The sequence below is a fragment of the Propithecus coquereli genome, unplaced genomic scaffold, assembly GCF_000956105.1.
Source record: "Propithecus coquereli isolate 6110/MARCELLA unplaced genomic scaffold, Pcoq_1.0 Scaffold48, whole genome shotgun sequence".
NCBI lineage: Eukaryota > Metazoa > Chordata > Mammalia > Primates > Indriidae > Propithecus > Propithecus coquereli.
Window position 1 is genome coordinate 92421 of NW_012150618.1, and position 27927 is coordinate 120347.

The following is a 27927-nucleotide window of genomic DNA, read 5'->3' on the forward strand; positions in this document are numbered from 1 at the left end:
GAATCAAGCCATATCCTTTCTTAAGTCTTCAAAATCCTAAATATGTAAAAGAAGGAAATCATTAAATTCCAGTCCTGAAAGGACTAAACTGTACTTCCAAAGAAAAGAAATAAATGCTAGCAAAATGGCAACAACAAAAAAGTAAACCTTAAAATGTTAAGAATGACCATCAGGAAATTCTAACTCCCCTGCCATTGTCATGTTTCAGGGTCTCCCTGATAAAAGATTTTCTGGACCTCTGAACCTAACAAAATAGCCAACTCTGGAATCTGTACCTCAAAGACCAAAATTTAACAGGAGAGTAAATTGTTAAGTAACAAACATGCTTTGCAGACTGATTTTGAGGGGACCAAAGCTTCAAAAACCAAAACCCAATTACTGAAATAACCATGAAATTCAATCCTAACAACCACATCTTACATCGCACTCAAGTAGGCTGTAAAGGAAGCACCTCTTCCTCCATAAACAGCACATACAGGCATCTCTACCTCAGTATGACTTTCAATTACGGTTGGTAATAAAAAGGTATTGGTGGTTCACAATATCTCCCAGGTTCTAAAGTCCACTTCATTTTAAGTCCTAAGATTAAAACTTAAACTAATACGGGAAGTTAAGGGACAATGATACAGGCCCAGAGATGTCAAGCAGAAGCTAGCAGAAGGATCCGAGCAGTTCTCCATCCTTACCCCGAGCATCTCAAGGATTTGTCCTACCTAAACACTTTATGTAAACAAGGGGCTTGTGACTCAAGCCTCCAGCCCCAATAGGTGGAGAGAAGTTTCCTCGCCTCGGCTGCACATGGTCTGCAGAAGTTTGGCTGGAGCTGAGAGCTGAGCCTGGGTGGGAGCGGCAGTGCAGTGCTGCAGGCGGCGGCGGTGGCGGCGGCGGCAGAGCAGCAGGAGGCGGAGGCGGAGGCGGGAGGGGGGAGGGGAGCGGCTGGGGGGGCGGAGGGGGCTCTTGCCGCCACTGCTCCCTCGCCGCCTCTCCCCCCCGGCGGGAGCCGCTCTCAGCCTCTTTGCACTAGTCGCTCCGCTCTCTCGGTCATGTGACCTTAACGTAACCGGACAGGAAAAGCCCCGCCGCCGCCGCCGCCGCGCCGGAGACACCGACCGCGGCGGCAGCAGCAGCAGCAGCAGCGAGAAGCAGAGGCGGCGGCGGGGAGGACAGCACAGCCAAGGCTGCCCAGCGGTGCCTCCTCCACACCCCCCGCCGCAGCAGCACCGGCGACAGGTAAGCGCGCACCGCCTCTGCCTCCCGGGGCCGGTGCCCACGTGCCACCCCCGGCCCGGGCTCCGGGAAGGCGGAGGGGGGGCGGGTGCCACCGGAGCTCGCAAACGGTTCCGGCAGCGGCGGTGGCAACAAAGAAGACGAATGACCCCCGTCCCAGGGCTCCGGGTGAAGGCAGGCGGAGGGCCCGAGCCACACGGGGAGCCGGTTCTGGGAAGCGAGGGCAGGGGCGCCCCGCGGGGGCGGTGGCGGCTGCGCCTGGCGCCGGGCTTTGGCCGCCTGACAAAACCATCCCCCGGAGCCAGGCGGCGGCGAGTCGGCGGCGGCTCCATCCGGGGCTTTGCAGGAGGGGGAGGGGACGGAAGCCGAGAGGGCGGGCGGCGGATCGGAGGAGGGAGGGAGGAAGGGGAGGGGGGCGATTCGCGTTCCGTTCCCCGTGGCCGGTCCCTCCCTTCCCGCTGCCACCGCAAAGAGCGTCCCGAGCGGCGGCGGCCGGTGAGCGTCCAGCGCTGGAGCCCCGAGAGGCGGGCCCGTCAGGTGCGTAATCCTTCCGACGCCTCGCCGCCGCCTCCTGCTGCTGCCGCCGCTGCTTCTTCGGCGGCAAGGCCGCGAGCTGCGGAAGTGGGTTTGGGGGAGGGGAGGGAGATGGGAGGGGGAGGGGAGGGATCCGGTCCGACCGGAGCAGGCCCGGCCTCTCTGGCGCTTCTCCCAGCTGCAGCGGCTCCTACAGCTGCTGCCGCTACTGCTGCGGCTCCGCCTCCCCGCTCGCGGGCGGGGGCGCGCACGCGCGCTTCCGGCCTCCTCGGGTCTCGCGCTGTCTCCGGCTCTCGCGCGCGCTCATCCCCTTTCCTTGTCTGGGCTACCCCCGCCCCCGGCGCCGGGCTGTTGCGCCGGCCGGGGCGTTGCGCACGGCGTAGGCGTCGGCATTGTGTTAAACTCCGCGGGACTTGGGGCGAGCGCGCGCGCGCACGCGGAACTGAGGGAAGCGGCGAGCGTGCGGCGCGGCCAGAGTGCGTCGCCCTCCCCTTTCCCCAGCCCTGCGGAGACGGGGGCGGGGCCGGCGAGACCGGAGAGGCCTCGCCGGCCGAGGCGCCGTGCACCCCAGCCCCGCCCCTTGGGCCGGGCTGGGGCTAGGCGGCCGTTGGGCGGCTGTGGGGCGGGCGGGGGACGCGCGGGCCTTGCTGGGTGCCGCCCTGCTCGCCCCTCGCTGCGGCTCTAGCCGCGGGTGTCGAGCGCGCTGAGCCGGCGGCGATCTGCGCCTGCGATAAGCCCGGGACCAACCTGGAGCTGCGCTGCGGTTTCCGCTGCTCTGCCTCGACCCGCGCGGCCCGAGCTCCGGGAGGGGAAGGTTGGGGGCGCGGAGGCTGCTTCTCGGGGCCGGAGTCGGTTTCTCGGCGTAGCGAAACCCCCAAACCATTAATTTTTAAACAAGGCTGCAAAGAGAGCTAAACCAGAAGCTGCAAGGGAAGCAAGGTTTTTGTCGTTTTTAGCTGGTAGTGAATTAGAGAGGCAATAAAGAAAGCGAGGGTAGAGCGCAGGCAAAGTGGCTGGGCAGAGTGAAAACACAGTTATTGCTACGCCATTTACTGCGAGAACTTCAACTACTGGAACTCCTAATTATGCCTTAGGGATACAACCCAGGCTCTTAGCTGCCCCTCCCCACCCGTCTGCATTGTTCATTTGCTGTTTCATCATACAATGGGCCTACTTAGTGTGTGTCTCGATTCTATTCATTTTTATAGGGTATTGTTTTAGAAAAATAAAGCATAAAGAAGGGGGTCGGAATTACGGGCTCACACAGAACTCCAAGGTGCTGGGTTTACTTAAACGGGTTGCCTTGTTCTCTGTAGTGTAGGGTCTGCACTGTAGACCACCTGTATTGACCCTGACAGAGCACCGGGGCAAGGCGTACGTGTCACTGGCGTTTTAGTGTACGAGGCCTGAAATTTTAATATAAAATCAGAACTAAGCCATTTACATTTTCGTTTCTCTGATTTATCACAAACTAAATTAATTGGCAACGTAAATTTCATTTTGCATTCTGAATGACTTCTTGCTGTGTGTACAGGATGTCTTCAAACTGTTAAAAGGTAATTTTTAAGAAAATAGTAATTTACCACTAATGCCACATTCTTTTTAACTGGGCATTTCTCATTTGGTAAACTTGTAGTTTATATGAGTTTATTTGCTAGCCAAAGCGTTATACTATCTAAAAGTGCAGGAAGTGATGTGCCAGTGGTATTAAGTGCCACCAATGGTCGGCAGTGGAGGGACCCATTAATGGGCATGGTATATAAAGCACCCCTAAAACTTTGTAGTACAATCCAGCTGCTTACTTGCCAGTTTTAAGTCTGTACTTTTATAAGGTAATATAATACAAAAATTTATCCACCCCAAACCCCTTAAGGAGATACAACTTGGAATCCTGTGATTTCAAGTACTGCACGTCCCTGAATAAGGGGATAGGCGCTTTTCCCCAGTTTAAGAATTACGCATGGAAAGAGAAGTCAAGAGTGAAGGACCCATCTAAGGCCAGTCAATATGTGGCATTGGCATGGGATCAGCTTCGGTGGAGGTGAGAGCTCTACTAGTTTCTTGGTGCTTCCTCCCTAGACCGAATCACGTTTCCCTGTAGTAACTTTGAAAATATGGGCAAGTTGTGTGGTACCAGAGTGTCATGGGGAAGGAAAATTGGAAGAACTGATTTGCTGGAGATATTTATCATAAATTTCCGAATGTACCTGGCAAAAGGTCATTTATCAAAACTTTTCCTATTCTCTTATGCTCTTTGGGTCTCCAAACATGCCCCCGAAAACTTAAAAGGGAATTGAAAATTTTAATTTTCTTGAATTAAAAAAAAATTGTAAACATTCTAAGCATTAGACCGAGAACAGTTTTAAAACCTTTTTTGTGCTCAAATAGGTTATGATTTTTATTAGCAAATTAAACTGTTAAAAAATGTTATTTTGAATGAATAGTAAATAAGATTGGGCATTTTTACCATGCTGATACAGCCATTAAGATGTGGAATCAGTAGGCACGGTACATTTACCAGGAGTTGGAAGTCCAAGACATTTAGGACCATTTTTTATGGTATAGAGGTCAAGTTAGAGGCCGGTATTTATGCTCAAAACACATAATCCCCAGTTCACATGCAGGAGGTATACATCATATGACTTTGATTCTCACTTTGAGAAAGCTCAGTGTGCAAAGATAGAAATTTGTATAGCACTTTTATGTATCTGCCTAAGTACTTACAAAAACTATTTTTGATTTGCGCGAGGTTTTAGTATACTGTTTGTTTAATAGTTGCCTCCTAAATTCTGCACTAAGTAAGGGTGAGCATCCGAATCACCTGAAAAAATGATTTCGAAGTGTGCATGTTCTGCACCAGGATAGTCATTTAGATTGTCTGAGTCCCCAAAGTGATTCTGGACAGTGGTTGTTTAAGATGTGGTCTATTCTACTGACCGCTGTGAATTCCTGGGATCCTTTCAGAATTCCATAAGGTCAAAACTATTGTCATAATAATACTAAGATATTATTGGCCTTTTTCACTCTGTTGACAAAATGTGTTGACATTGAGAAGATCTACTTAACACAATGAGCTCATATTTTCTAAATGACCAATGGATGATGTTAAATATCATGCATGGGTAAAAGCCACTGAAGTGCATAGACCAATGAACTTTGCTGTAACTGAGTAGGCAGGTCTATCCATTGACGTAGTTTTAGATCATACAACTAACTTTTAAGAAACTACCACTTGTCAAGTTTTGGCATAATATCAGAGAGGAATAGCCACAGTTGCCTGAAAAGGGTATTAAATTTGTACTTCTCCTTTTTCCAACTATGTAGGTGAGGCTGGATTTTATTAAATACTCAAGCAAAACAAATACCACAACAGAGTACATTGAGAAGCAGAGTAAATGCAGAATCCAGTTGTCTTCTATTAAAGAGAATTGCAAAAATATAAAAAGAAGCCATTTCACTGTTTTGTTGTTTTTGAAAATAGTTTTTCATAAAAATGTGCTATTTATGTTAACATGTAATGGGTTTATTGTTTTAATTGAATTAATAAATATTTTTTAAATTTCTCAGTTTTAGTTCTAATATGGTAAATATCAATAGTTAAAATCCATATAAACATATAACTGGTGACCTCAGTCATTTTAAAGAGTGTAAAGAGGTCCTAACACCAAAAATCTTGAGAATTTCTGCCCCAAAATATTGAAATACGTTATTCAATTAAGACTGAGTTAAACACATTCGGAACTCAAGTATGGCGTGCCTTGAGCTAGACCTGTAGCTGATTACATTTTCCTCAGATAAATTTTACAAATCATCAAATGGCATATAAAAAAGGAAAACGGTCACTACTTGGTGGGTGATTAGAAGCAGATAAAGTTTTTAATTTTGCTGTGTGTGATCATATGTAGGTTTCCTTAAAGTTTATTGTAGTATAATGCTTTTGGAATTATCACTTTAATATCGACTCTTTATTAGCCATAAATCTCTGACCTGCTTGTACTTGGCACCTAAAAAGTCCCTCAATTGCCCCCTTATGACCCCAACTCACATTTGGAAACTAAAAACTGATTTAAATGTTAACGTAAGGAAAATAAAATAGAAAAGACAAATCTTTTATAAATATAATGCTTTCCAATGTGAATGTAAGTGCTATTAGTTAGTTTATGCCTCTCCTTTTTTAATTACTATGGGAGAGGGTTGACTAAAGAAATGTTAAAAAAAAATACCGATCTGTCATCACAACTAAATAAGATGCATTTCCTACCTTTGAAATACAGTTTTAAAATATATTAAAATTCAAATGACCAGCCTTATTCAGGTTTACTTCATGGACCCTCCCACATTAATTATTAATAATATTAATTGAAAAAGCAGTTTTTCATCCTGGTAAGTGATATAAACTACTTGAAAGAATCAATCTTACTTGTGGGTAATGCTGCTTCTATTACTGTAATGTCCTGTGCATTACAGTATTCATTTATGCTTCACTTAAATAAAATCAAGAACTTCAGAGGACCCTTTTAGTGCTCTTGAAACGGGCAGTCTAAGTGGTGTTTAGTGTCTTAGAAGAGCTATTATCTTTAAAAAGGGTGTCATCAATTCCCAAAAGCTGTTTCGGTCTCCTGTTCTTATACTGAAAGTGAAGGGAGAACTTAGGTTGTCATAATAGAACTTGGTTATGTGTCCCATTCAGCTGCCCCTCCAAAAGATGAATAACTTGCTTAAGGATCAGCCCATATGTTCTCCATGGTGGAAGCTGAAAGCATTTGCCAACTAGGTAGTCACTGTCCCCTTACCAATGTGGGAAATGGTAGTGAAGATAAAAACCGAAGTATTAAATAGTCTAAAAGGTCATTATACTTGGCTTTGGAAAGTGTTTCTTATTTCAATGTGAGTATATCTTGCAGTCTCTGAATTTACTTAAGGAAAATAAAGTTTGTACACATATATACATAAAGGAGGCATTCTTAAAAACCTGCTTTTTTTTTAATGAAAACTGCCTCCTTGCTCCATTGCTACCTTTTTTTTCCAGTTCCTCTCTGCTCACTATTCTAATTTAGGAAAGACAATTTATTTTAAGTTCCATTTGCAGTGTTTAAATGGTTGAGGATTTTATATGGGTCTTCAGTTCCATGTCTGATTATCATCTGGGATCAATAAGAACTTTTAGGAATGCTCTATAGAGCAAGGTAGTGGAGTGGAGACAGCATGAACTACATACCCAGAAGACAAAAGGTTCAATCCTGACTCATATTTGTTGACAGTTTTAACCTCTCTGAAGGACACTGTAGTGATTTAAGATTAAAAACAGGGCTTCTGGAGTTAGATACACCTGGCTTCTGTGGAGGCTCTCAGACATAAATCACAGTCCAGACTTAGGATCTCTAGACTGACATAACCAACATGTACACTACATCTCTGCTTGGGTGTCTCAAACCCAACGTGTCTGAACCTAATGTCTTGCCCTTCCCCACCAAACGGGGTTTTTGCCCTGTGTTCCCTCCTGGTGGAGAGCACCACAGTCTATCCGGTTATGTAAGTAAGAAGTCTAGGAGTCATCTTGGACACTTTGATCTGACCCACCAACCAGATCTGTTGATTTTTATCTTCTAAGTATCTTTCAAATCCTGCTCATTTCTTTCTGTCTTCATCGCCACTGCGTAGCCCATCATCTCTCTTGTAGACCACTAGCAGATCGTCTCTCTAGACTGATTAGATCATCTGATTTGAGTCATCCTGCTTAAAATCCCCTTGGGTGGCCTCCTGTTGCTTTTAAATATGGACCAAAATCCTTAACATGACCTCAGTCTCCAGCTTGAGTCTCTTGCCTCATTCTTAAGGTCTTTACCCTTCAGGGTTATTGTAAACTATAAATCACTATTCAGAACTTAATTGTTAGCATGAACAAACACAAGGTGACGTTTTTATTTATTTATTTATTTATTTTAAAGCCAGTCAAATTTAGCAGTGGGGGGTTGAATACCAACTTTAGTGACACTAATGTTAATAAGTTCTGATAACCCACTACCATCGGACCAGCCACAAGGTGACATTTTTAAATTGAAAAATTCTTCCAAAATATAGCAGGCATTAAATTGATCAGAATTTTTTAGATCAATCTAGGAGAACAAGAATCTGAGCTTCTACCCCCATCACCCAGCCCATCGGGGGCTGAACCATGACTGGTTCAGCACTCTTCTTTTCAAATCTAGTTATTAATTTATTTAACAAATATGAAACACTAGGCAATAGGCTAGGCACATGGGATAAAGCAGCAAATGATAAAGAAGACTCATTGCCCCTTCCAGAAAGCATCAGGCCGACACATGTGAACTGGCTTGTTCACAGATGCTCGAAGGCCAAGAGAGCCTCTCGATCCTGAGAGTCAGGGACAAGCGTGAGTCAGTGGTCCCTCCCTCTGCAAATAGCACGGTCAAAGGTCTGGAGCAGAGGTTCTAAGCCCTGTTCCAGCATGCCTTCTGCCGACTGCTGTGAGTGGAGATCAGGTTGCCCGTGGTTCAGCCTTAGGAGTGCAGCCTCTGAGCGGTGACTGGGCAGACTGTGTGGAGTCAAGTGAGGCCCTGGGGTTTTAGGACCTTCTGGAAAGAAATTGCTGCTCCTCAGCTTATCTTGGTTCATTCAGAAGTTCCAAAGTGAGTAAAATAACATCATTTTGTTTCATTATCAACATACTCAGATGAAACTGGATTTTTGATAATGCTTGGATTTCATTCAGAACAAGCTGGATGGACACTTGATGATCCCTCCATGAAGGTCACCAAACGGACAATCGTATATCAAGAGAATAATTAGAACACAATTTAATGTCATAAAGTAAAATTTTATGTTGTAACTTTTTTGCATTAGAAAAAATTATTTTTCCATATGCAGTCATGCATCAACCAACAAAAGACTGCATATACAACAGAGGTCCCCTAAGATTACTGTTTTTTTACAGTACCTTTTCTGTATTTCAATTTGTTTAGATACACAGATACTTCCCATTGCGTGACAGTTGCCTCCAGTAATGTACTGTTCAGGTTTGTAGCCTCCGAACAATAGACCATCCCATGTAGCCTAGGCATGTAGTAGGCTCACCAGCTAGGTTTGTAGAATTGCATTCTATGATGTTCACACAACACGAAATCACCCAATGAGACATTTCTCAGAATGTATCCCTGTCGTTAAGCAACACATTATTGTACTGAATCTAGTGCTAACAGTCCTTCCTCTGGGAGGATATACTGACATTGTGTCCTTTCTACCCATTTATGTATTTAAAAAAAAAAAAAATGCCTATGGGTTTGTGAATTTTGTATGTCTTTGCTTGCAAAATAAAGAGGGAGCAACACTCTGTTGGACTCCCCAATTTAGAGAGTTGTTTGTTTTTAGTAAGTCTGTGAAATCAAGAAGCCAAGAAAGCATTAGCTTAGGTTAGCACCAGAGTATGTCGTGCAGAGTAAGCAGCGGTTAGACAGTGCTGCGGATGGTAAGCAGGGTGGGAATATCAGATGTGCCCTTTCCAAAGATCATTCTGGCTGTTGCTTGGGAGGTGGGTTGAGGAGGCCAGAACTGGAGATGGATTGATGGCATGGGGGTGGCTGATCGATACGAGGAAAAAGAGAAATGGAGGCCTGAAAAGGCATTGAGATTTCTGGCTTGGTCAAAGGGTGGGTGATGGTGCTGCCACTCAGCTGGGAGTATAAAAGGAACAGGTTTGCACCCTGTTTTTTATTGTCCTTTTTAGGGAAATGGCAGAGAGAGGACGGGGAGGATTTGAGTTCACTTTTACCTAGATCGAGTTTGGGGTTCCTGTGGGACAGATAAGTAGAAGTGGAGATCACCAAAAGAGACTGCAGAATGGGAATTGGGCTGTGAACCAGACGCAGAGGAGAACCAGCGAGAGAACTCCTTGATGGAGACTAAAATAGAATAGCCCCTGGTGAGCTGAAAACCAGAGAGCAGTGGCCCGGAAGCCAGAAAATTTATCAAAGCGTGATGAAGAGCACAAAATGCCGGAGAGAAGTTGAGTAAGCTACTGAGTCCCTACAGCCAGGGAACAGAGGTCCTCTCGACCTTGGGGAGCCATTCCCGGGCAGGAGCCCGCCTGGAGGTGGGAAGAGCGACAGACACTTCCTCAGAGAAGGGGCAGCTCAGCCTGTGCAGCAGTTGGGCAAGTTAAGCCTCGTGGAAATGAGCGTGACAGGGACTGTGATAAGAGGAGAGGAAAGAAAGATTTAGGAAGGGGCAGCACTGGCCCTGGGCCGGGCTGTGTGGGGCTGCCTGAGATGCTCTTGTGCTGGAATCCACCAGGGTACCCCCTCCACCTCTCACCCATTTCATCAGGATAATTCACATATGGAAAAGTCTAGGGGTGTTGTCTTTATTTTTCTCTCTGAGAAAGGTGGTTTTTTTTTGGTTTCCAAAATAAGATTTTTTTCAAGTTGATCTGTGTGAATTTTTCCCCCACGTGAATTTCGAACATGCGAATCATTCTCTTTATTTTTCCTCCTTTTCATTTGGTTTCTTCACTTCGCTGAGAGTCATGCACATGGGTTCTTCCCTCTATATTTGAAGACTCATGTTCAGTGTGGTTCCTAGTCTAGGAGATGTTCCTAAATTGAGATCCTAAAACAACTAGTAGACCCCCTTAAAAAAGAAACAGCATTTTTATCATGGCTTCATGCTTGTGGTCTGAATAGAATACTTACGGTGGTCTGTTTATGGAGAGAGGGAGCCGTACATTTTGCTGTATCGAAGGAGATAATATATTAATATATCCATTCATATAAAAACCAAAAACCTCAAAATCCTCCTATAAAATGTTGATAAATTCGATGATATTAACACAAAATTACATATGTCAAAATCGCTATAAACAAAACCAAAAGAAAGCGAGAAAATGACTAGGAACATAAGTGACACAGGGCTCATTCTCTTTATATTCAAAGGGTTGTATTGATCAATAAGAAAAAGATAAACTAAATCTAGTAAAAAAATGGACAAAACTCAGGAAGAGATACTAGAGGAAATATAAGTGGGTCAATAAATGTAAAAATATGTTTCACTTTGTCATGAAATTCATAGAAAGTAAAAAAGTGATATTGGCAAAGATTTTTTAAAAAAGTGGTAATACCCAGTATTGACCAGAGTGTGGGGATATGGGTTGGGGTGGGGATGGATGGAAAATTCTCACATTTTGTGTGTTCATATTTGAATCTTTTATAACTAGTGTATATACTTAAAGGTAGCAGTAAAAATAATATTTCTTATTAATTTCAAACAAATACACACTTCCATGTAGTATGTTCTGACAAATCAAATGAACCCCAATTTAAATCCCACTTGTTGAACCTGCTGGTTTTACAATCTTGGGCAAGCTACCTACCTTCTCTAAGCCTGTTTCCTGATTTATAAAATGTGGGTAGCAATACTTCAAACATCTCAGATAAGTTAGTGGGAAATTAAATGAATAGCATGTGGAAATGAATGGTTAATAGTAGCGCTCCATAAATAACAGTCATTCTCGTCATTCTCATCAAGGGATAAATAGAAATGTGTTACTGCACTTGAAGCTACTGTTGGTGACACCTGAATCCGTGGGGCCTCAAGCTACCTAAACAAATAGGTGCACACTGTCAAGTCAGAGGATCTGCCACGGCAGCACATCGCCGTTGGGTCTCAGAGGACACAGAGAAAGGCAGCTTAGCAAGATGGAAAAGGAGGTATTCTGGCACTTTACAGAGAACAGCCTTGAAGACAAGCTTCTGAGTTATGTCAGGTTAGAGGAGGTTATGAGGAGGTCAGATCAGAGTGATGTTCCTCTGTAATCCTGGTTACTTTGCAACCTGGCAGCATCTCTGACTTTCATGGTGAACCCTAAGCCTTTTCTGTGCCTCCCCTTCCTAACATACACAGAAAGCATGGGGGAACTGAGTCACTGATCCGTACCAGCAGCTTTCGTGTTCACATAAGACATCAGTATGGGTTTTTTTTTTTTGAGGCTGAGTCTCGCTCTGTCACCCCTGCCAGAGTGCAATGGTGTCATCACAGTTCACTGCAACCTCAAACTCGTGGGTTCAAGTGATCCTCCTGCCTCAGCCTCCTGAGTAGCTGGGACTACAGGTGCTCAACACCATGCCTGGCTAATTTTTTTCTATTTTTTGTAGAGCCAGCATCTCACTCTTGCTCAAGCTGGTCTTAAACTCCTGATCTCAAGTGATCTTCCCACCTTGTCCTCCCAGAGTGCTAGGATCACAGGCATGAGCCACCCACCATGCCCAGCCCTCAATATAGGTCTTTATACCCAAATTACTTACAAAATTGGATGACTCTCCTATCTCTCATACTAAAGTATGGCTCTTGGAAGAAAACATGAAATTTGACATCCTGGATTCTTTCTTTGTGACCTGATCAGTCTCTTAAAGTATTATTCCAGTCCATTCATTTATTTTAAGGCACACTTGGTCCAGCACCTGCTGATTAAGAATTACTGTGGGTCTGCTTTGGTTTGTTTTTGTTTTTGTTTTGTTTTTTAGCTTATTGATAATACATTCTCCACAGTAGCTTCCCTAACTCTGATGTTAAGCATGGTTATCCCTTTTTTTTAATTTAGTCAATTAATTAACGTGTAGTAGATTTTAGATCATTATAGATTCACATGCAGTTGTGAGAAATAATACGGAGAGATCCCATCTGCCCTTTCCCAGTTCCCCCAATGGAAATACTTTGCAGGACTATAGTTTCTGGACCAGGATATTGGCATTGATCCAGTCAGCTGCAGAGGGAACATTTCTATCACCACAAGGATCCTGCTGTTGCCCTTCTATGGACACACCCCAATGTCCACACCCCACAGCTACTAATCTAGTCTCTCTAGTCTCTCTAGAAAATTTCTATAATTTTCAAAAGTATCATATCAAGATAGTCATACAGTCTGTAACCTTTTGGGATTGGCTTTTTTCACTGAGCGTAATTCACCTAAGTTGTATCAGTAGGTTGTTTCTTGTTATGGCTGAGTAGTTTTCCATGGTATGGGCTTTCCAGACTGTTTTTTTAACTATTTAACCACTGAAGGACACCTGGTTGTATCTAGTTTTTGACTGTTAGTAATTAATCTGCTGTGGACACACAGGTTTTGTGTGAACATAAGTTTTAATTTCTCTGGGATAAACTTCCAGGAATGCAATTGCTGGATCATATGGTAGTTGCATGTTTAGTTTTTTAAGAAACTGCTGTTTTCCAGAATGGCTGTATCGTTTTACATTCCCATTCTCACCAGCAGTGTATGAGTGATTCAGTTTCTCCACATTCTTGCCAGCATTTAGTGTTGTGATTGTTTTTTATTTTAGCCATCCTGATTAGGTGCACAGTGATGTTGTGGTTTTAATTTGCTTTTCCCTACTGGCTAATTATGTTGAACGTGTGTGTTCATTTACCATCGGTATATCCTCTTTGGTAAAATGTCTCTTCGAGTCTATTGTACATTTTCTAATTTGATTTTTTTTTTTTACTGTTGAGTTTTGAGAGTTCTTTATATGTTCCAGATACAGGTCCTTTGTTGAAGGACTAATTTGCAAAGGTTTTCAAATATTTTCTCCTAGTCTTTAGCATGTGTTTCCATCCTCTTAACAAGGTCTTTCACAGAGCAAAGGTTTTTAATTTTGATGAAGTCCAGTTTATCCATTTCTTCTTTTATAGATTTTGCAGTTGATGTCAAGTATAAAAACTCTTTGACTAGTGAAAGGGTGGTAAGCTTACTAGGTGCTCACACCACTGGTGGTGAAAGATTTTTCATGCAGAGTTTAGGATATAAAGTAGCAAAAAGTTTATTTATTTTTTCCAAGAAAGAGAGAGAGAGAGAAAAAAACAGGCAAGGAGGGAGTGACCACGGCACATGGAGGAAGGAGTCAAGTGTCGGCCCCCCACAGGAAAAGTTGCTTGGAGTTTTTAAAAGGTAAAAAATGGCTTTTTTTCCCCTCTGCTTCAGCAGACTGATAACAGAAGCGGCTGCGAAGCTGTTGCAGGTGCTCTTTATTTTTTCCTTTCTCTGTGAGGCCAGCTTATCTGAGTCCTTGAAAATGTTTTTCTGGCAGGAACTGAGACTGAGAGCTGGAGTGGGGAGTTCACATCCCTGCTGTCTGCTTAGGGCTCTGCAAGGCTGAGAAAACGAAACTCTTAGAGGTAATGAGTCAGGCCACAGGTGTTTTAATTAAACAAAACAAAGTGGGTAGTTGTGCTGTGAGTTTTCTTTTTTATGGGGCAATTATGTGCTATGAGTTTATTTTCCATACTTTCTGTTAGATAATGTCCATTATCCATTCTGTGTTAGTTAATTTTTATATAAGCTATGAGACTCAGGTCAAGGTTCTTTTTTTTTTTCTACAGAAGTCCAACTGATCAAGCGCCATTTGTCGAAAAGATTGTTCTTCCTCCACTGAATTGCTCTTGTGCTTATGTCAGTAATCAATTGTGCGCATTTATGTGGGTCTACTTCTGTGTTCTCCGTTTCGTTCCATTGATTTTCACGTCTGTCCCTCTAGCAGTACCATCCAGTCTTGAATGCCGTAGCAATATAATACATCTTGAAGTTGGGTAGACTGATTCTTCCCCCCTTATTATTCTTTTCTTTTTTTTAGTTGTTTTGTGTATTCTTGTTCCTTTGCCTTTAAATATACGTTTTTAGAATAATTTTATCTATATCTGCAAAAAAAATTTTTCCTGGGATCTTGAAAGGAAATGTGTCAAACATGTATGTATCAATTTGGGGAAAATTGATATCTTTCCCTTGTTGAGTCTTCTTGTTCATAAACATAGTATATCTGTCCATTTATTGAGATCTTTTATTTTATTTCATTGAGTTTTTAACATACGAGTCCTGCATATGTTTTATAGATTTACTCCTATGTATTTCATTTTTTGAGTGACTGTAAATGGTATTATACTTTTAATGTCAGTGTCCATGTGTTCCTTGCTGGTATATAGAATTACGGTTGAATTTTGTTTTTTTGTACATTTATGAACTTGCCAAACTTCTTTGTTAGTTCTAGGAGTTTTTATAGATTTCTCGGTACTTTCTATGTTACAATCATGTCATCTGCAAATAGGGAAGATTTTATTTTTTTCTTTTTCAACTGTATGCCTTTTATTTCCTTTCTTGCTTTATTTCACTAGCTAGTATTTCTAGTACTATATTAAATAGTGAGAGCAAACATCTTTGCCTTGTTCCCAATCTTGGGGAGAAAGCATTCACCCTTTCTCAGCATTAAGTATAATGTTAAATATAATGTTGATTTATGTGTAATGGGCTTTTACAAATGCTGTTTGTGGGAAAGGAGCAGTCTAGTGATTTGAAGAACCAGGCAATATCAGGCAGCTTCTCTGCTATAAATAGATTCAGGCTGGAGTGCTTTGCTAAGTCAAGTGTGAGTAATAAAAATCATAGAATTTGAAATCAGAACATTTAGATTTAAATTTTGATTCCCCCACCTTCCAGCTAGAAGGCCTGGGGCAAGTTACTTTCGCCTCCCAAAGCCCATTTCCTCCTCCACAAAGAAGGAGGCAGTCCCACTTCCTGACTCCGCTAGTGCTGAGAGTGAAGGGGATGATGGGTGCATCAGCTATTACATCACAGTGCACCCTGTGGGAACTGGAAGATTGCCCTAAACTTAGCAAGATCTTCACCCTGCTCTGCTGTGACCCCATCCCCAGCACCTTAATTATCTCTCTCTATAGACAAATTCTGATGCATCATTAGAATTTGCATTTGCGATCTTAAATTGTAAGACTAAATGACCCAGGAATATTTGCTGTCTCAAGGATATACTATGCCTGCTTGAAGGCAGACTACCTGAGTTCATTTCCTGCCTCTTGCACTTGCCATCTGTGTAAGCTTGGGCAAAAATCACAGAACTCCCTAATTTACCCTAAATGATGTCATCTGTTTAAAAAAAAAAAAAAGAGCGATGACAGAACTACTTCAGAGGACTGTTTTGAAGACTGAATGAGTTAATTTATGTAACATTTTTAGCAGTGCTTGACACATTAGCTGTGATGACATGTTAGCCATGATCGTTACTGTTGGTGACTATAAAGGACACATACTTATTTGTGAATCACCTTTCTTAAAAATAAAATTGTTTGCTTTGCAGATTTTTAAAAAAATGGATTTGGCCAACCATGGACTTATTCTACTGCAACAGTTAAACGCTCAGCGAGAGTTTGGTTTCCTGTGTGACTGCACGGTTGCAATCGGCGATGTATACTTCAAGGCACACAAATCAGTTCTTGCTTCATTCTCCAATTACTTTAAGATGTTGTTTGTCCATCAGACCAGGTAACTAATGTGGTTGCTAATAACCTAATGACTATAGACTTCGTGTCCCTTGCCCTCATCAAGACCATGGGTCTCTACCTGTCCCTAGGTTCCTAGGCACCCAGTTCCCTTGTCACCCCCCTTGACCCCTACCCTTCTTGGTTAGTCATGCTTTCAGTAGCACTTGAGAATCCAGACCTGCTAGCTCCACACAGCCCCACCACCTCCAAATATCCTCGCTGGGTGTCACCTGCGCAGTCAGGATCAGTAGAATTGGGTTCATTACAAAGCCAGCCCATGACCTCTGTGGACCCTTCCTTCAGTAATCTTTTCTGAACTCCTTATTGAAGCCTTTTTGTCTCCTCCAGCCCCAGTCCTCTAAGTATCCCCCGACTTTCAACATTTATTCTTGTCTCCTACTCTAATGAGAAGCTTGAGGCATGAATTCCTCCAGTTTGCCTCTTTTCTGTCTTAAAATGTCCCTATTATATCTTTGCTCGGTTTTTTCCTTCCCATCTATCCTATCTTATTGAAAAGGGGCTCTCAGGAAGACGATCTTCCATGCTCCCTGATCTTACCCCTCAATTTTTATTCTGTACTTTTTGTTTTATACTGTTCATGCTCCCCACCCCTCTAGGCTAGGAAGAATCAGGACATCCTCGACATTGCTATTGACTTGAGTTATGGTGCTGCTGCTTCTCCTTCATTCTATTATGAAAGTCCTTAAAAGGGTACTCGAGGTCTTTGCCGGCACTGTCCTCATCCCACACTCTTCCTATCCGTCTGCACTGTGGTTTCCACCCCATCACTCTACTGAAATCCTTTCTCAAAGGTCACCCCTCACCAAAACCACTGTGCTTGTCTCAGTCTCTAACATCCTGTCTTCTGCAGCATTTGCTGCTGATTTCTTCCTTCTTAAGTGGTTGTCATCTGTGTTTTTATAGCCGAATACCCCTTGTTTTTCTGCCCTCTAAACCTGGGATTTCTGTGAGTTTTGTCTTGGGCACTGTGCCAACGGTGCTTGTCTTTTTCCTAGATCTTGCCTACTGGAAACTCCAGTTTATAGCTCTGGCCTTGACCTTTCTGTCTCTAGAACTCTAGTCCCAAGGCCCTGGGCTGCCTGCTGGACATTTAGAGTTGAATGTCTCCTTTTATCTCACTGAGGATGTCTAAAACTGAATTAAGTCTCTTCCTGAAATCCTTCCTGACATGCCTGTTTTCTTATCTTCAAGTAACCCAAGCTTAAAAATCTCTTTCAAATCATATCTTATCAGTTCCCAAATCATGTTTTCTTCAAATCACATCTGTCCTTTCCTTCCCTTTCTCATTTCCATTATGCAATCATTCATTTCCCACATTACTGTCAGGTTAGTATTTCTAAAGAGTACTTTGATTGTGGCGTGCCTTTGATGAGAAGCCTACTAGATTGGGTTATTCCTTTGATCGGAAACCTAGACGGTGCCCACTACCTGTCAAAATAACGCGCAGGCTCCTTATTCTTACGTCCAAGGCCCCACAGGCTTGAGCCTGACCACCTTCCAGCCTCATCTCAGGCTGGGCCCTCTGGGACACCCCAGCCCTCATCTTCACTTGACCTGACCTGCTCTCATGCTTGGGGCTCACCTGAACTGCATTTTGCTGGTGTTCTGCCCACTCCCTAAGTCCCAGCTCGTATGTCACGTCTCCCATGACCCCTTCCCAATTAAGAACCAAAATGATCATAAGTGATCTCTCAGGGTCATAGCAGAGTAAATGTGCCCCTTTATAAGAGCTACAGATTCTCCCTGTTTTTTTATTTGTGTATTTACCTCCCCACCTCATTTGTAAGTTTCTTGAGGGCAGGGACTGGGTTTTACAAATCTCAGTGAACACCAGAATATAGCTGAAGTACTTGCACGTAATAGTAATACAATAGCCACTTGACAAATGCCTGGAGGAGCACAAGGGACCACAACACATTAATGGAGGAGGGGGCTCACCTTGCGACATCAAGGATGCCTCCTTAACTTCATTGTGCTGGAGAATTCCTGCCTTGTGGGGGCTTTGTACTTGATGGTCTCAACGCAGTGAATTGGATTATCTTGAAAAGGAAACAGTTTTAATTTGGAGGAGTCAAATAATACAATGTACTAGGTTTTAATTAGATGCAAGAAAGTTAAGTATGGGGCAGTAAATAAATGCCTTTCTAACAAGGGAATGTGATATTTAAGCAATAGAAGTCCCAAGTGTAAGCAGTGGTGTGTTCCTGCACCAGAGGTGACACATGCCTGGTGGCTGGCCTTGCTTCCATATGCAGATTGCAGAATTCCAGCTCATCAAGGCAGGGAGAACACAGGGCACAGAGCAGGGACATGCTTTAAAACCAGCACCTCGTGTGTGAGGCACTGTCGCCTGCCCACCTGCCTACTCAGAGACTGAGAACTGAGAATACAATCAGAATTTTTTCAAGTTGAGCTCGGAGGATGTCTGTGTCTATGGGTACCACTAGATGTCTGTATCTTATGTGTCAGTTTAAATCGCAGAGGACTACAGACTTTGACCTCTCAGTAAAACTACTGCGGGACAGGCCTCTTTCTAAGTACAGCCTTCTGATGACAACAACTTTATCTAAAAGTCCTTATTTTTAAAGTTCTTTAAGCCTATCATTTATTTGAAAATTCTAGTGAAGGAAAAATTGAAAATGGAAATTACTGTGAAAGTTTATACAGAAGGGCTTATAGCTATACTAAAACTATACTCATCTTTCTCCCATATAAAAGAGTTATGTCAGACAGGTATCTGCAAATCAAACCATTTAGATGTGATTTTATTGTAGGCAACTTTGTCCTTCCCAAAGGACTGGGAAATGACCAAAGTCCGGCCCATAGCCAGCTGAGTGACTAGAGGTCAAGCTGCCGTGAGTAAAGCAGTCCAGGATGGAGATGGCTGAATTGTAGCAGAAAGAACTTTAAACATTCCACCAGTTTTTAAAGTGTGTGTGTATATGTGTGCACATGTGCTTCTGCTTTAAGAAAAGAATTTATAAATAAACAAATAGAAATAAATAGTTGTCTGGAGCCCTCCCTGGGCCCTGGGACCCCTGGCTGTAAAACCCAGGGGTGTGCTGCTTTCTGTTCCCTGGCAGTTCCCCAGCGTGCCCTTGGAGTTCCTCTCCCTGTGGGCGGGGCTGCAGTGTGGCCGAAGGGCTCCCAGGCTCCGTACTTCCTTTGCCATCAGAGACTGTACACAGTTCTTCCAAATTCGAGAGGTATACAGTCGAGCTGCCTATCTAACAAACGAGAAAAAATTACAGCACTTACACCAAAGTTTTCTGGAAAGGGACTCTGCTGGGTAGTATCTTCCTTGGATGCCAAGGAGCAAAGCCCCCCTTTCAATTTCTGCCCTTCCCCTTTTTTGGGGGAAGGGGAGTCAGACAAGGAGACTCCCTAACTCTATCTGCCCCCTCTCCCTGCAGGAATGTTCCATCCTGCTGAACAAAAGGTGCCTGATAGACTGCGGGCCATTTGCATCTCTGAAGGCCTGTGGCTTCCCTGTCTCTAGGCCTGGGCCCAATCCTGGAAAAGTTCCCCCTACTCTTGTATTCACTTGGGAGCTGATTGTTAACGTTGGTAAAGTCTTCGCCACACATAAACCCTGAAGCTTTAAGTATGGAATTTCCCCAGAGCATCTAAATATGGTATAGTATGCACTTAGTATTGTTGGGACTTATCTTGTGCCTAAAGAGAAGACCACCTGTATTTGTATTCCTGTTTAAAGGGATATAAAAGGACTCCAAATAAAAATATGAATGATCCGTGTGTCTGTTTTTAAAGAAAAGAAAAATAGTCACATACACTCTTCACTTTATACTGTCAAAGAGATGCTAGTTTTTATGCTTGATTTTTATTTTTTGACTTCCATAGTTTGTAGTCAAAACAATTGAGTTATTATTTGTACACAGCCTTCTTGAAATATACACACATTGATAGCAATACAGTAATTATAGAAATCTGTTGTTACAAATTGCTGTTAAAGTCACTTTTTCATTTGTTTTAAATAGAATAAAATGTTAGATTTAGAAGAGCAGGGTATGCTGTTAATATTTTTAGCATATTGAAAACATTTGTTAATAAAACGAACATCATCGCTAAAAGAGCCAAAGAGAATTACAATACCAAGCAATGGTACATAAAAAATGGACTGGGCGTGGTAGCTCATGCCTGTTATCCCAGCAGGAGGGTCTCCTGAGGCCAGGAGTTTGAGACTAGCCTAGGCAACGTACAGATCTTGTTTTTAAAAAAAGTAAACATAGGAAAAAAATGATTATAAATTCTAAAGGCATTCAAGGAAGCTGTCTTTGAAGTTGAAAATTCATTGTAGAATATATTGACTCAGTGGTCGATAACTGTATTCCTCATGATATATAGATATATATCTGATTAATTTCTAATGATGCAGTAGAATTTCAGTCGTTATTGACAGTCTGGGAAGAGTTCTTGGGGACCTCTTCATTATTACTGCTTGATCAGGATGATGTTTCTGAAATGATGCAAACAGTGGAGTCTAAAAGTGAGGAAATCAACAGTACCATCAACTGCTTTGGTTGTCTCATTTAAATCACTTAACTTTTTGGGACCTCAGTTTCCATATCTGTCAAATGGGAATAATTAAATCTACCTTACCTACCACACAGGATTGTTTCAGTGTTCTGAAGGATTTTGGTGTAGTGGCTTTGGAGTTAGGCAGATCTAGGTTCAAATCTCAATTCCACCACTTACCAACTGTGTGATATATTGAGCAAGGTATTAACCCCTCTAAGCTTCAGCCCTTTTCTGTAAAGTAAGAATTAATGGCAATCAAGTGAGAAAGAATCCCTGCAAAGCCCAGCAGCAGTGCCGGTGCTGATGATTACCTTTGATAAGGAACTCCTGGCGTTCTATATAAAATATAATACATAATATTTAATCTGACATTAGATAGCTAGGAGAAGAACTGCATTAAGAGTCTACAGGTCATATCATATTTGCTTAATATGAACTTTTGACTATTCCGTCCCATTTCATGAAACTTAGTCAGAAATGGTAAATACTCGTTTCATTTATTTTTAAGTGTGTATTTTTTTTTTCTTCAGGCTTTGTGTTATCATTTGAGACGTAGATTGGCATTTACTTACAGATTTTTTTACTTGTTTCTTTCAGCGAGTGTGTCCGTTTGAAACCAACTGATATACAGCCCGATATTTTCAGCTATCTCTTACACTTGATGTACACTGGGAAGATGGCGCCTCAGCTAATCGACCCGGTTCGGTTAGAACAGGGGATCAAGTTTCTGCACGCATACCCGCTGATCCAGGAGGCCAGCCTCGCCAGCCAAGGAGCCTTTGCTCATCCCGACCAAGTCTTCCCCCTGGCTTCTTCGTTGTACGGCATTCAGATCGCAGATCATCAGTTGAGACAAGCCACCAAGATTGCTTCAGCACCTGAAAAACTGGGGCGAGAGCCAAGGCCACAGCCCTCCAGAATGAGCCAGGAACCAGTGCCAGAGGCCGCTCAGCTCTCCCAGCTGACTTCGAATCTGGCCCAGGTGAATAGGACAAATATGACTCCTTCGGACCCACTGCAGACCTCACTGTCTCCAGAACTTGTTTCCACTCCTGTTCCTCCCCCTCCTTCCGGGGAGGAGACCAACCTGGAAGCCTCTTCCTCTGACGAGCAGCCTGCGTCCCTCACGATAGCCCACGTCAAGCCGAGCATCATGAAGAGGAACGGAAGCTTTCCAAAGTACTACGCTTGCCACCTGTGTGGACGGCGCTTCACTCTCCGGAGTAGCTTGCGTGAACACCTCCAGATTCACACGGGAGTCCCTTTCCCATCCAGCCAACAGGGAGAAAGCCGGGTGCCCCTGTCTCTCTGTAGCAATGCCGCTGACCTTGGGAAAGATGCCATGGAAGTGCCTGAAGCTGGGATGATAAGTGACAGTGAGCTGCAGCACATCTCAGATTCTCCAATCATCGATGGACAGCAGCAGTCGGAAACCCCACCCCCCTCAGACATCGCTGACATTGACAACTTGGAGCAGGCCGACCAGGAGAGGGAGGTGAAGAGGCGGAAGTACGAGTGCACAATATGTGGACGCAAATTTATCCAAAAAAGCCACTGGAGGGAGCACATGTACATACACACCGGCAAGCCTTTCAAGTGCAGCACTTGTGACAAGAGCTTTTGCAGGGCCAACCAGGCTGCCCGCCACGTGTGCCTCAACCAGAGCATCGACACATACACCATGGTAGACAAACAGACTCTGGAACTCTGCACGTTCGAGGAAGGCAGTCAGATGGACAACATGCTGGTACAAACCAACAAACCCTACAAATGCAACTTGTGTGACAAAACATTCTCAACGCCCAATGAGGTTGTTAAACATTCATGCCAAAACCAGAACTCGGACGTTTTTGCCCTAGACGAAGGGCGGTCCATTCTCCTTGGCAGTGGGGACTCAGAAGTAACGGAACCTGACCACCCAGTGTTAGCTTCCATCAAAAAGGAACAAGAAACCGTATTATTAGACTGAATGTTACTCATCTTTTAAAAAACTGTCATTTTTACAAAGACTATTGTCCTTCCCTTCCCCCAATTCAGAACTGTAGTTCTCCGTGGCATGATACAAACAGGTCCCTGTTCCCTTCTCTTCCCCTCCTCCCCACCCCAACCCCACCTCTGTAAAGGCTTTGTGCATTATAAACCTGGAATGTATCTACTTTAATTCAGGGGTATTGGAAAGACAATGGTCAGTAGTACTTATAAACTCAAATAGATTTTGAGAAATTTTAGATTATTTCAAAGCATACTTGGAACTAATGAAGGGTATATAACAAAACAACTAGAATGCAATTTGGTAAGCTAAAATTATGACTTTCCTTGGGTAATAAGTCTTCCTTCTCAGAAAAATATTGTCAGAAAATACAGCATGCTTCTTAGAGATAGTGCTGGGCTCTGTACTATGCAAAAATACAGAAGATGTGAGGAAACTTTAAACCCAAAAAAAAGTTATTAGTATTTATCCTGCAGGTGTCTTGTTTCAGAATGCATCCTTTGAGATTATGTCCAATTAAGAAAAATCATTAGTTAAGAAATCTACTTTAACAAAACACAAAAGAGAAAAAGTAATAATGTGATGGCAATCTTAATTTTTGGAGAAAACAAGCTATGAGTTTGTTTATAAGAGAAAACTTTGTGGGTACTTGCTATAAACAGGCGAATTAATGCACATGCCTTATCTAATTGCTGGTTTCTTTCCAAGTTGAACAACAACAAAATGCTATATTTTAGTTTCTGACAAATTTGTTGTTTATTTTAAAAATCAGATTTGAAAGTACTATTCTGTAAATTGTCTTTCTGGATAGAAAATGACATGCCATTCTCTAGCAGTTGCCAGTGATAATTGATTTTCGCACCATCCGGCTGCTTTTAAATCAGTGTGTACCCCACAGGGAAAAGGATGTGGGAATGTGCCTCTTACGGGGGAAGTTGTGAGCAGATGTAGTAAGTTTAATAACTTAAAAAGTCAATGCTAATAGTTTACTGGCAACATTAATTGAAGCATCAAAAATGGCAAAGAGAAATCAAGACAAAAAATCTAATTGCTATTTGGGGGGAAAAAAACTTGATTTTGATGTTTATTTTCTAGTTTGTTTTTTTTTTTAAATGCCTGAAATTTTCTCCATTGGCCTGAATGTAAAATTGTAAAAATTGTCCATTAATCCTCCCTTAGGCCAATAAAAGGGTGGTCTCACAGTACAAAATAGGAGCCAGAAATAAAGACTGAGGGGAAAGGGAAGGGGAGAATAGTTAATAGCTATACTCTATGTACACGTTAAAAACTGACTATCCCATCATCCTATTTCATGTATAGTTGAGTTCTCGGATTTGTAAGTTTTTATACATCCTTTCATTGAATAAATGTTTAATTAAATGAGTATATGATTTTATTTCCGTGTATTTGTGTACCCAAAGAGATGCAGGAAGGGGAAGTGTGGGAAGCCTGTGCGAGGGTTCATTTTCTAGCTGTATCTCGTCCTCCTGGCTGCAGAACTTTGGGCACTTCCCCTAATGTGAGTGACATTTTCCACATTTGTAAAATGAAGATGTTTATAACCGCATTGGGTCACCAGACTGTGAGAATCAAATGAGTGAATGCTCTGCGAAGATGCTATGAACAAAGTTTGACCAGGAATGCGTCTAGAGATCATCTTACCCAACTTTCTTTTACCAGGAAGAAATAGGAGGCCAGGAGATGTTTGCCTAAAAATGACACAAATTCAAAGTGCAATATAAGCCTTGATTATTAAATATTGAGTGGTTTCCACTGGTTTCATCTTTTTTTAAAAAACTAGATTCACATCTCCCAACTTAAATGAGAGCCTTGTGCGTGCCAAGTTGGCTTCTCTGAATGTCTGTGAAAGAGTAAATCAGGGTATGCCTCTGTAGCCCTCAGAGCCACACCACGCAGCCTTGAAGGGACATGAGATGCAGCCAAAGGGCAGGGTCTTGGGGATCAGAAAGTCACGGGAATCACAAGACAATGGTGGGTGAGGGGAGCATGCCAGCCAGCCCCACTTCTGCTCCCACAAATTGGACAGGCAAGGGCAGATGTTGTGTTCATCTCCTAGTTATGTATGGATGCAGGGGCTTCTAGTATCGGCTTGTGGCCACCTCCTCCACCGGGGGAGACCTGCTGAACTCCAGCTCACTCCCAAAACAGAAGAGCTGAGCGTAGATACTGAAGCCCAGCCACCCCACCGTGGAATGCTCGGTGCCTATTAGCCAGAGAGGTTATAAATTTAACAATTTATTCTGAGTTTTTGATGGTACCAGTTTAAATAAGCTTTGGAAATTTCAGTTGATGGTATAAGCAATCCAAACATGGAAGCTTCAGAATTAATTTGAGCTGTCATTCTTCTAGTTCTAGCCCTTGTTAACACCACTGGTGTTTTCCTTTCATTGGGAAAACAATAAAAAGTGGCTGACACCTGTAATCCCAACACTTTGGGAGGCCAAAGCAGGAGGATCACTTGAGCCCAGGAGTTAGAGACGAGTCTGGGCAACATAGCAAGACCCTGGTTCTACAAAAAAAATAAGAAAAATTTGCCGAGTGTGGTGGTGAAAGCTGTAGTCCTAGCTATTAGGCCGAGGCAGGAGGATCTATCGCTTAAGCCCGGGAGTTCAAGGTTACAGTTAGCTGTGACCACACCACTGCACTCCAGCCTGGGTGCCACAGCAAGACCTCGTCTCTGAGAGAGAGGGACCAGCGGGTTCAACGAAAAACCTGAAGTGAGAAAGAGCTCAGCCTATTTAAAGAAGAGAAAGAAGGCCAATGTAGCTGGAGACAAGGTCAGAGAGATAGGCAGAGGCCAGCTCAAAATGACCATGTCATTCAAGGTGAAGATCTTGGATTTTATTCTAAATCTAATGAGAAGCAACTGGTGGGTGTTAAGTAGATAAGTGACATTAAGTTGTAGATATGCAAATATCAACCCAAAACTCTGACAAAAATGGTCAAACTTCTCAACATTCATAATAGAAAGCTAATTCTACCAGTTCTACCAGGAAAGCACAGGTATCTTCCTGAATGTGGAGCAGAGAATACCTGAGTTCCGGGTTCTCCTCAGGGGGCTCACACTTGCTGCTACCCACACACAGGAGGAACACGCACCCAGCTGTTCAGAAAGGCTACTCAAACTAGGTGCCCTGTTGAGCTACTTCCCAAATCCTAATTCCTCCAGTGTGATGTGTTACCCAGGCCAGGATCTATCAGAAGATAACTGTCAACTGCTCTGTGGAGAAAGGACAAGAGGGGAAACTTGAAGACAGGGCAAACTGTGCTTTATCATCATTGGTTCAGCAATTACGTGAGTCTCTACAGATTTTCTTTAGCAAAGTATTAGAAAAATAACCAACTCCATGGTAAAATATTAAATAATTTGTATGAAATTATATTATAAAATATAAAACAAATACTATTATAAAACATTAAAAAAAAGACGTCTCTGAAAAAAATTAAAAATAAGATAAATAAATAAAAGTGGCTCACTTGTTCAACAGATGTTGCTAAAAAATAGATTTTCTAAAGTGCTATATAATTTCCTCACAGGAAATACGGCTTTAATGGAAAGAAAGCATTGCCATTAAAAGGTAGCTTTGGATAATGATGTATGAATGGAGTGGAGTAGAGTAGACCCCCAACCTTCTCTTTGTTGTAGGTGGTAGCCATTGTTGCTTTTGAAATTTCACCTTGCAAGAGAAGGAAAGAGCTGAGGCATCCAAAACTGAACCCTTCAGTTCAAAATTTTAGGCCTCAGTCACGCATTTCAGGTAAAACACTATATTGCTAGATTTAAGAAGATGCAGGCACGTAGAGGGTTCTTGGGGAGTGTGGTACACACGTGGTATTATGATGGGGAAGGGAAAGCCCTCTTCACTGTTCACTAGGACTGAATTCTACAACAAAATTGTTTGTAGGTGGAGTGTAGTTTATTGTAGTGGAATGTAACCAAGTTGACATTTGCATTTTTATGACAATTTGCACAACTCTCCAAATATTTAAATGGCATTTTGCTTTCAGTCCCCCATTTAGGTCTAGAACGAAGGACTGCTATACATCATTTGCAGGTAAACAAGATTTAGGCTTAGAAATCTCTAAGCAAATAAAAAGTCAATTATCTTAAGATACAGATCAATTAGCCTGCCTCTCTAGAACTAGCTCCTTAAACACAACTGTAAGAATATCGACTAAACTGTTAGCAGATCTCTAAATAAGATAAAAAAATTAGACTGTGACAATTTTTAGTGTGAAATAATGGATGAGGATGAAATGATACTCTTTGGTTTCGTCTCCTCGGGCAGATCAAAATATCTTTGCACATAAAGAACTTATTAAATTCACAAATCAAACTTCTGCTATTCTCTGGAAAATGTACAACGCCTGCCCTGCTGCAATTCCTGGTTTGGGGGAGAATGGATCCTGGTGAAGAACACACTGTCAACTGAAAGGAGGAGTGGGAGTGAGGCAGATCCTGTACTGGGTGTCTGCCTACTACGTACCTTCAGTAACTACTCCCGACAATCTTGCCAGACACGTCTCCGGTTCTTTTATATGAGAAAACTGAGACCCAGAGAGGTTAAGTAACTTTTCTGAGGTAACCCAGCCTAATATAAACACAGCCAGGATTCAAACCCCTATGTGGCTCATTCAAAAAGCAATGCTTTTTCTACCTACTCCCGATTCTATTAACACCCAACACACAAGGTTTGACTAACACTTGGTAACTGACAAGTCTCATGCAATCGACAAGCCCTCGATTCAGCAAAAAAGCAAGCATAAGGGCAAAAAATGTAAGGCATGGCTTTTCTTGCTCAACTGGCCTACTTTTTTGTGTTTGGCTTTAGACATAGGTTTGTCCAAATTGTATCACAAAGAAAAAAATGATATTTTCCCAAATATACAAGCATTTCTATGAGATTAGAAGCAATTGGGGGGAAGAGGCAAGGAAAAACTTTTTATACTTGTTAACTTCTTTAATCTGCTAATAAGGAATTCATTTATAGCTTTTATTTATTATTTATAGATGGGGGTCTCGCTTTGACCCCCAGGCTGGAGTGCAGTGGCCTGGTCATAGCCCCCTGGGCTCGAGCCTCAGCCTCCCCCAGGAGCTGGGCCTGCGGGCAGGTGCCATTGTGCCTTGCAAGATGCCTGTTATGTTTCGATATCAAAAAGGGGGGAATGATTTCTAAGCTGTGGCTGCATTAAAAAAAAAAAAAAAAGTGATTATTTTCACCACCATTCTATCCCCAGGTCCTGGTCACCTTAGCCAAAATCTG

General features: G+C 42.7%; 1 protein-coding gene across 1 annotated transcript; it reads left to right on the plus strand.

The window, feature by feature from the left end:
- The first annotated feature begins 961 nt into the window (after positions 1 to 961).
- ZBTB2 (zinc finger and BTB domain containing 2) lies at positions 962 to 24028 on the plus strand. Its single transcript, XM_012655531.1, has 3 exons — positions 962 to 1230; positions 15909 to 16093; positions 21250 to 24028. Exons 2-3 carry the CDS (start codon positions 15921 to 15923, stop codon positions 22619 to 22621), a joined length of 1545 nt encoding a protein of 514 aa, XP_012510985.1. The 5' UTR covers positions 962 to 1230; positions 15909 to 15920; the 3' UTR covers positions 22622 to 24028.
- The last annotated feature ends 3899 nt before the right edge of the window (positions 24029 to 27927 follow it).

Bases quoted from the DNA above. Each gene is read 5' to 3' on its own strand.
- ZBTB2 (XM_012655531.1), top strand. From the start codon at position 15,921: ATGGATTTGGCCAACCATGGACTTATTCTACTGCAACAGTTAAACGCT. The intron at 16,094-21,249 runs GTAACTAATGTG...TGTTTCTTTCAG, and splicing joins TTGTTTGTCCATCAGACCAG to CGAGTGTGTCCGTTTGAAAC.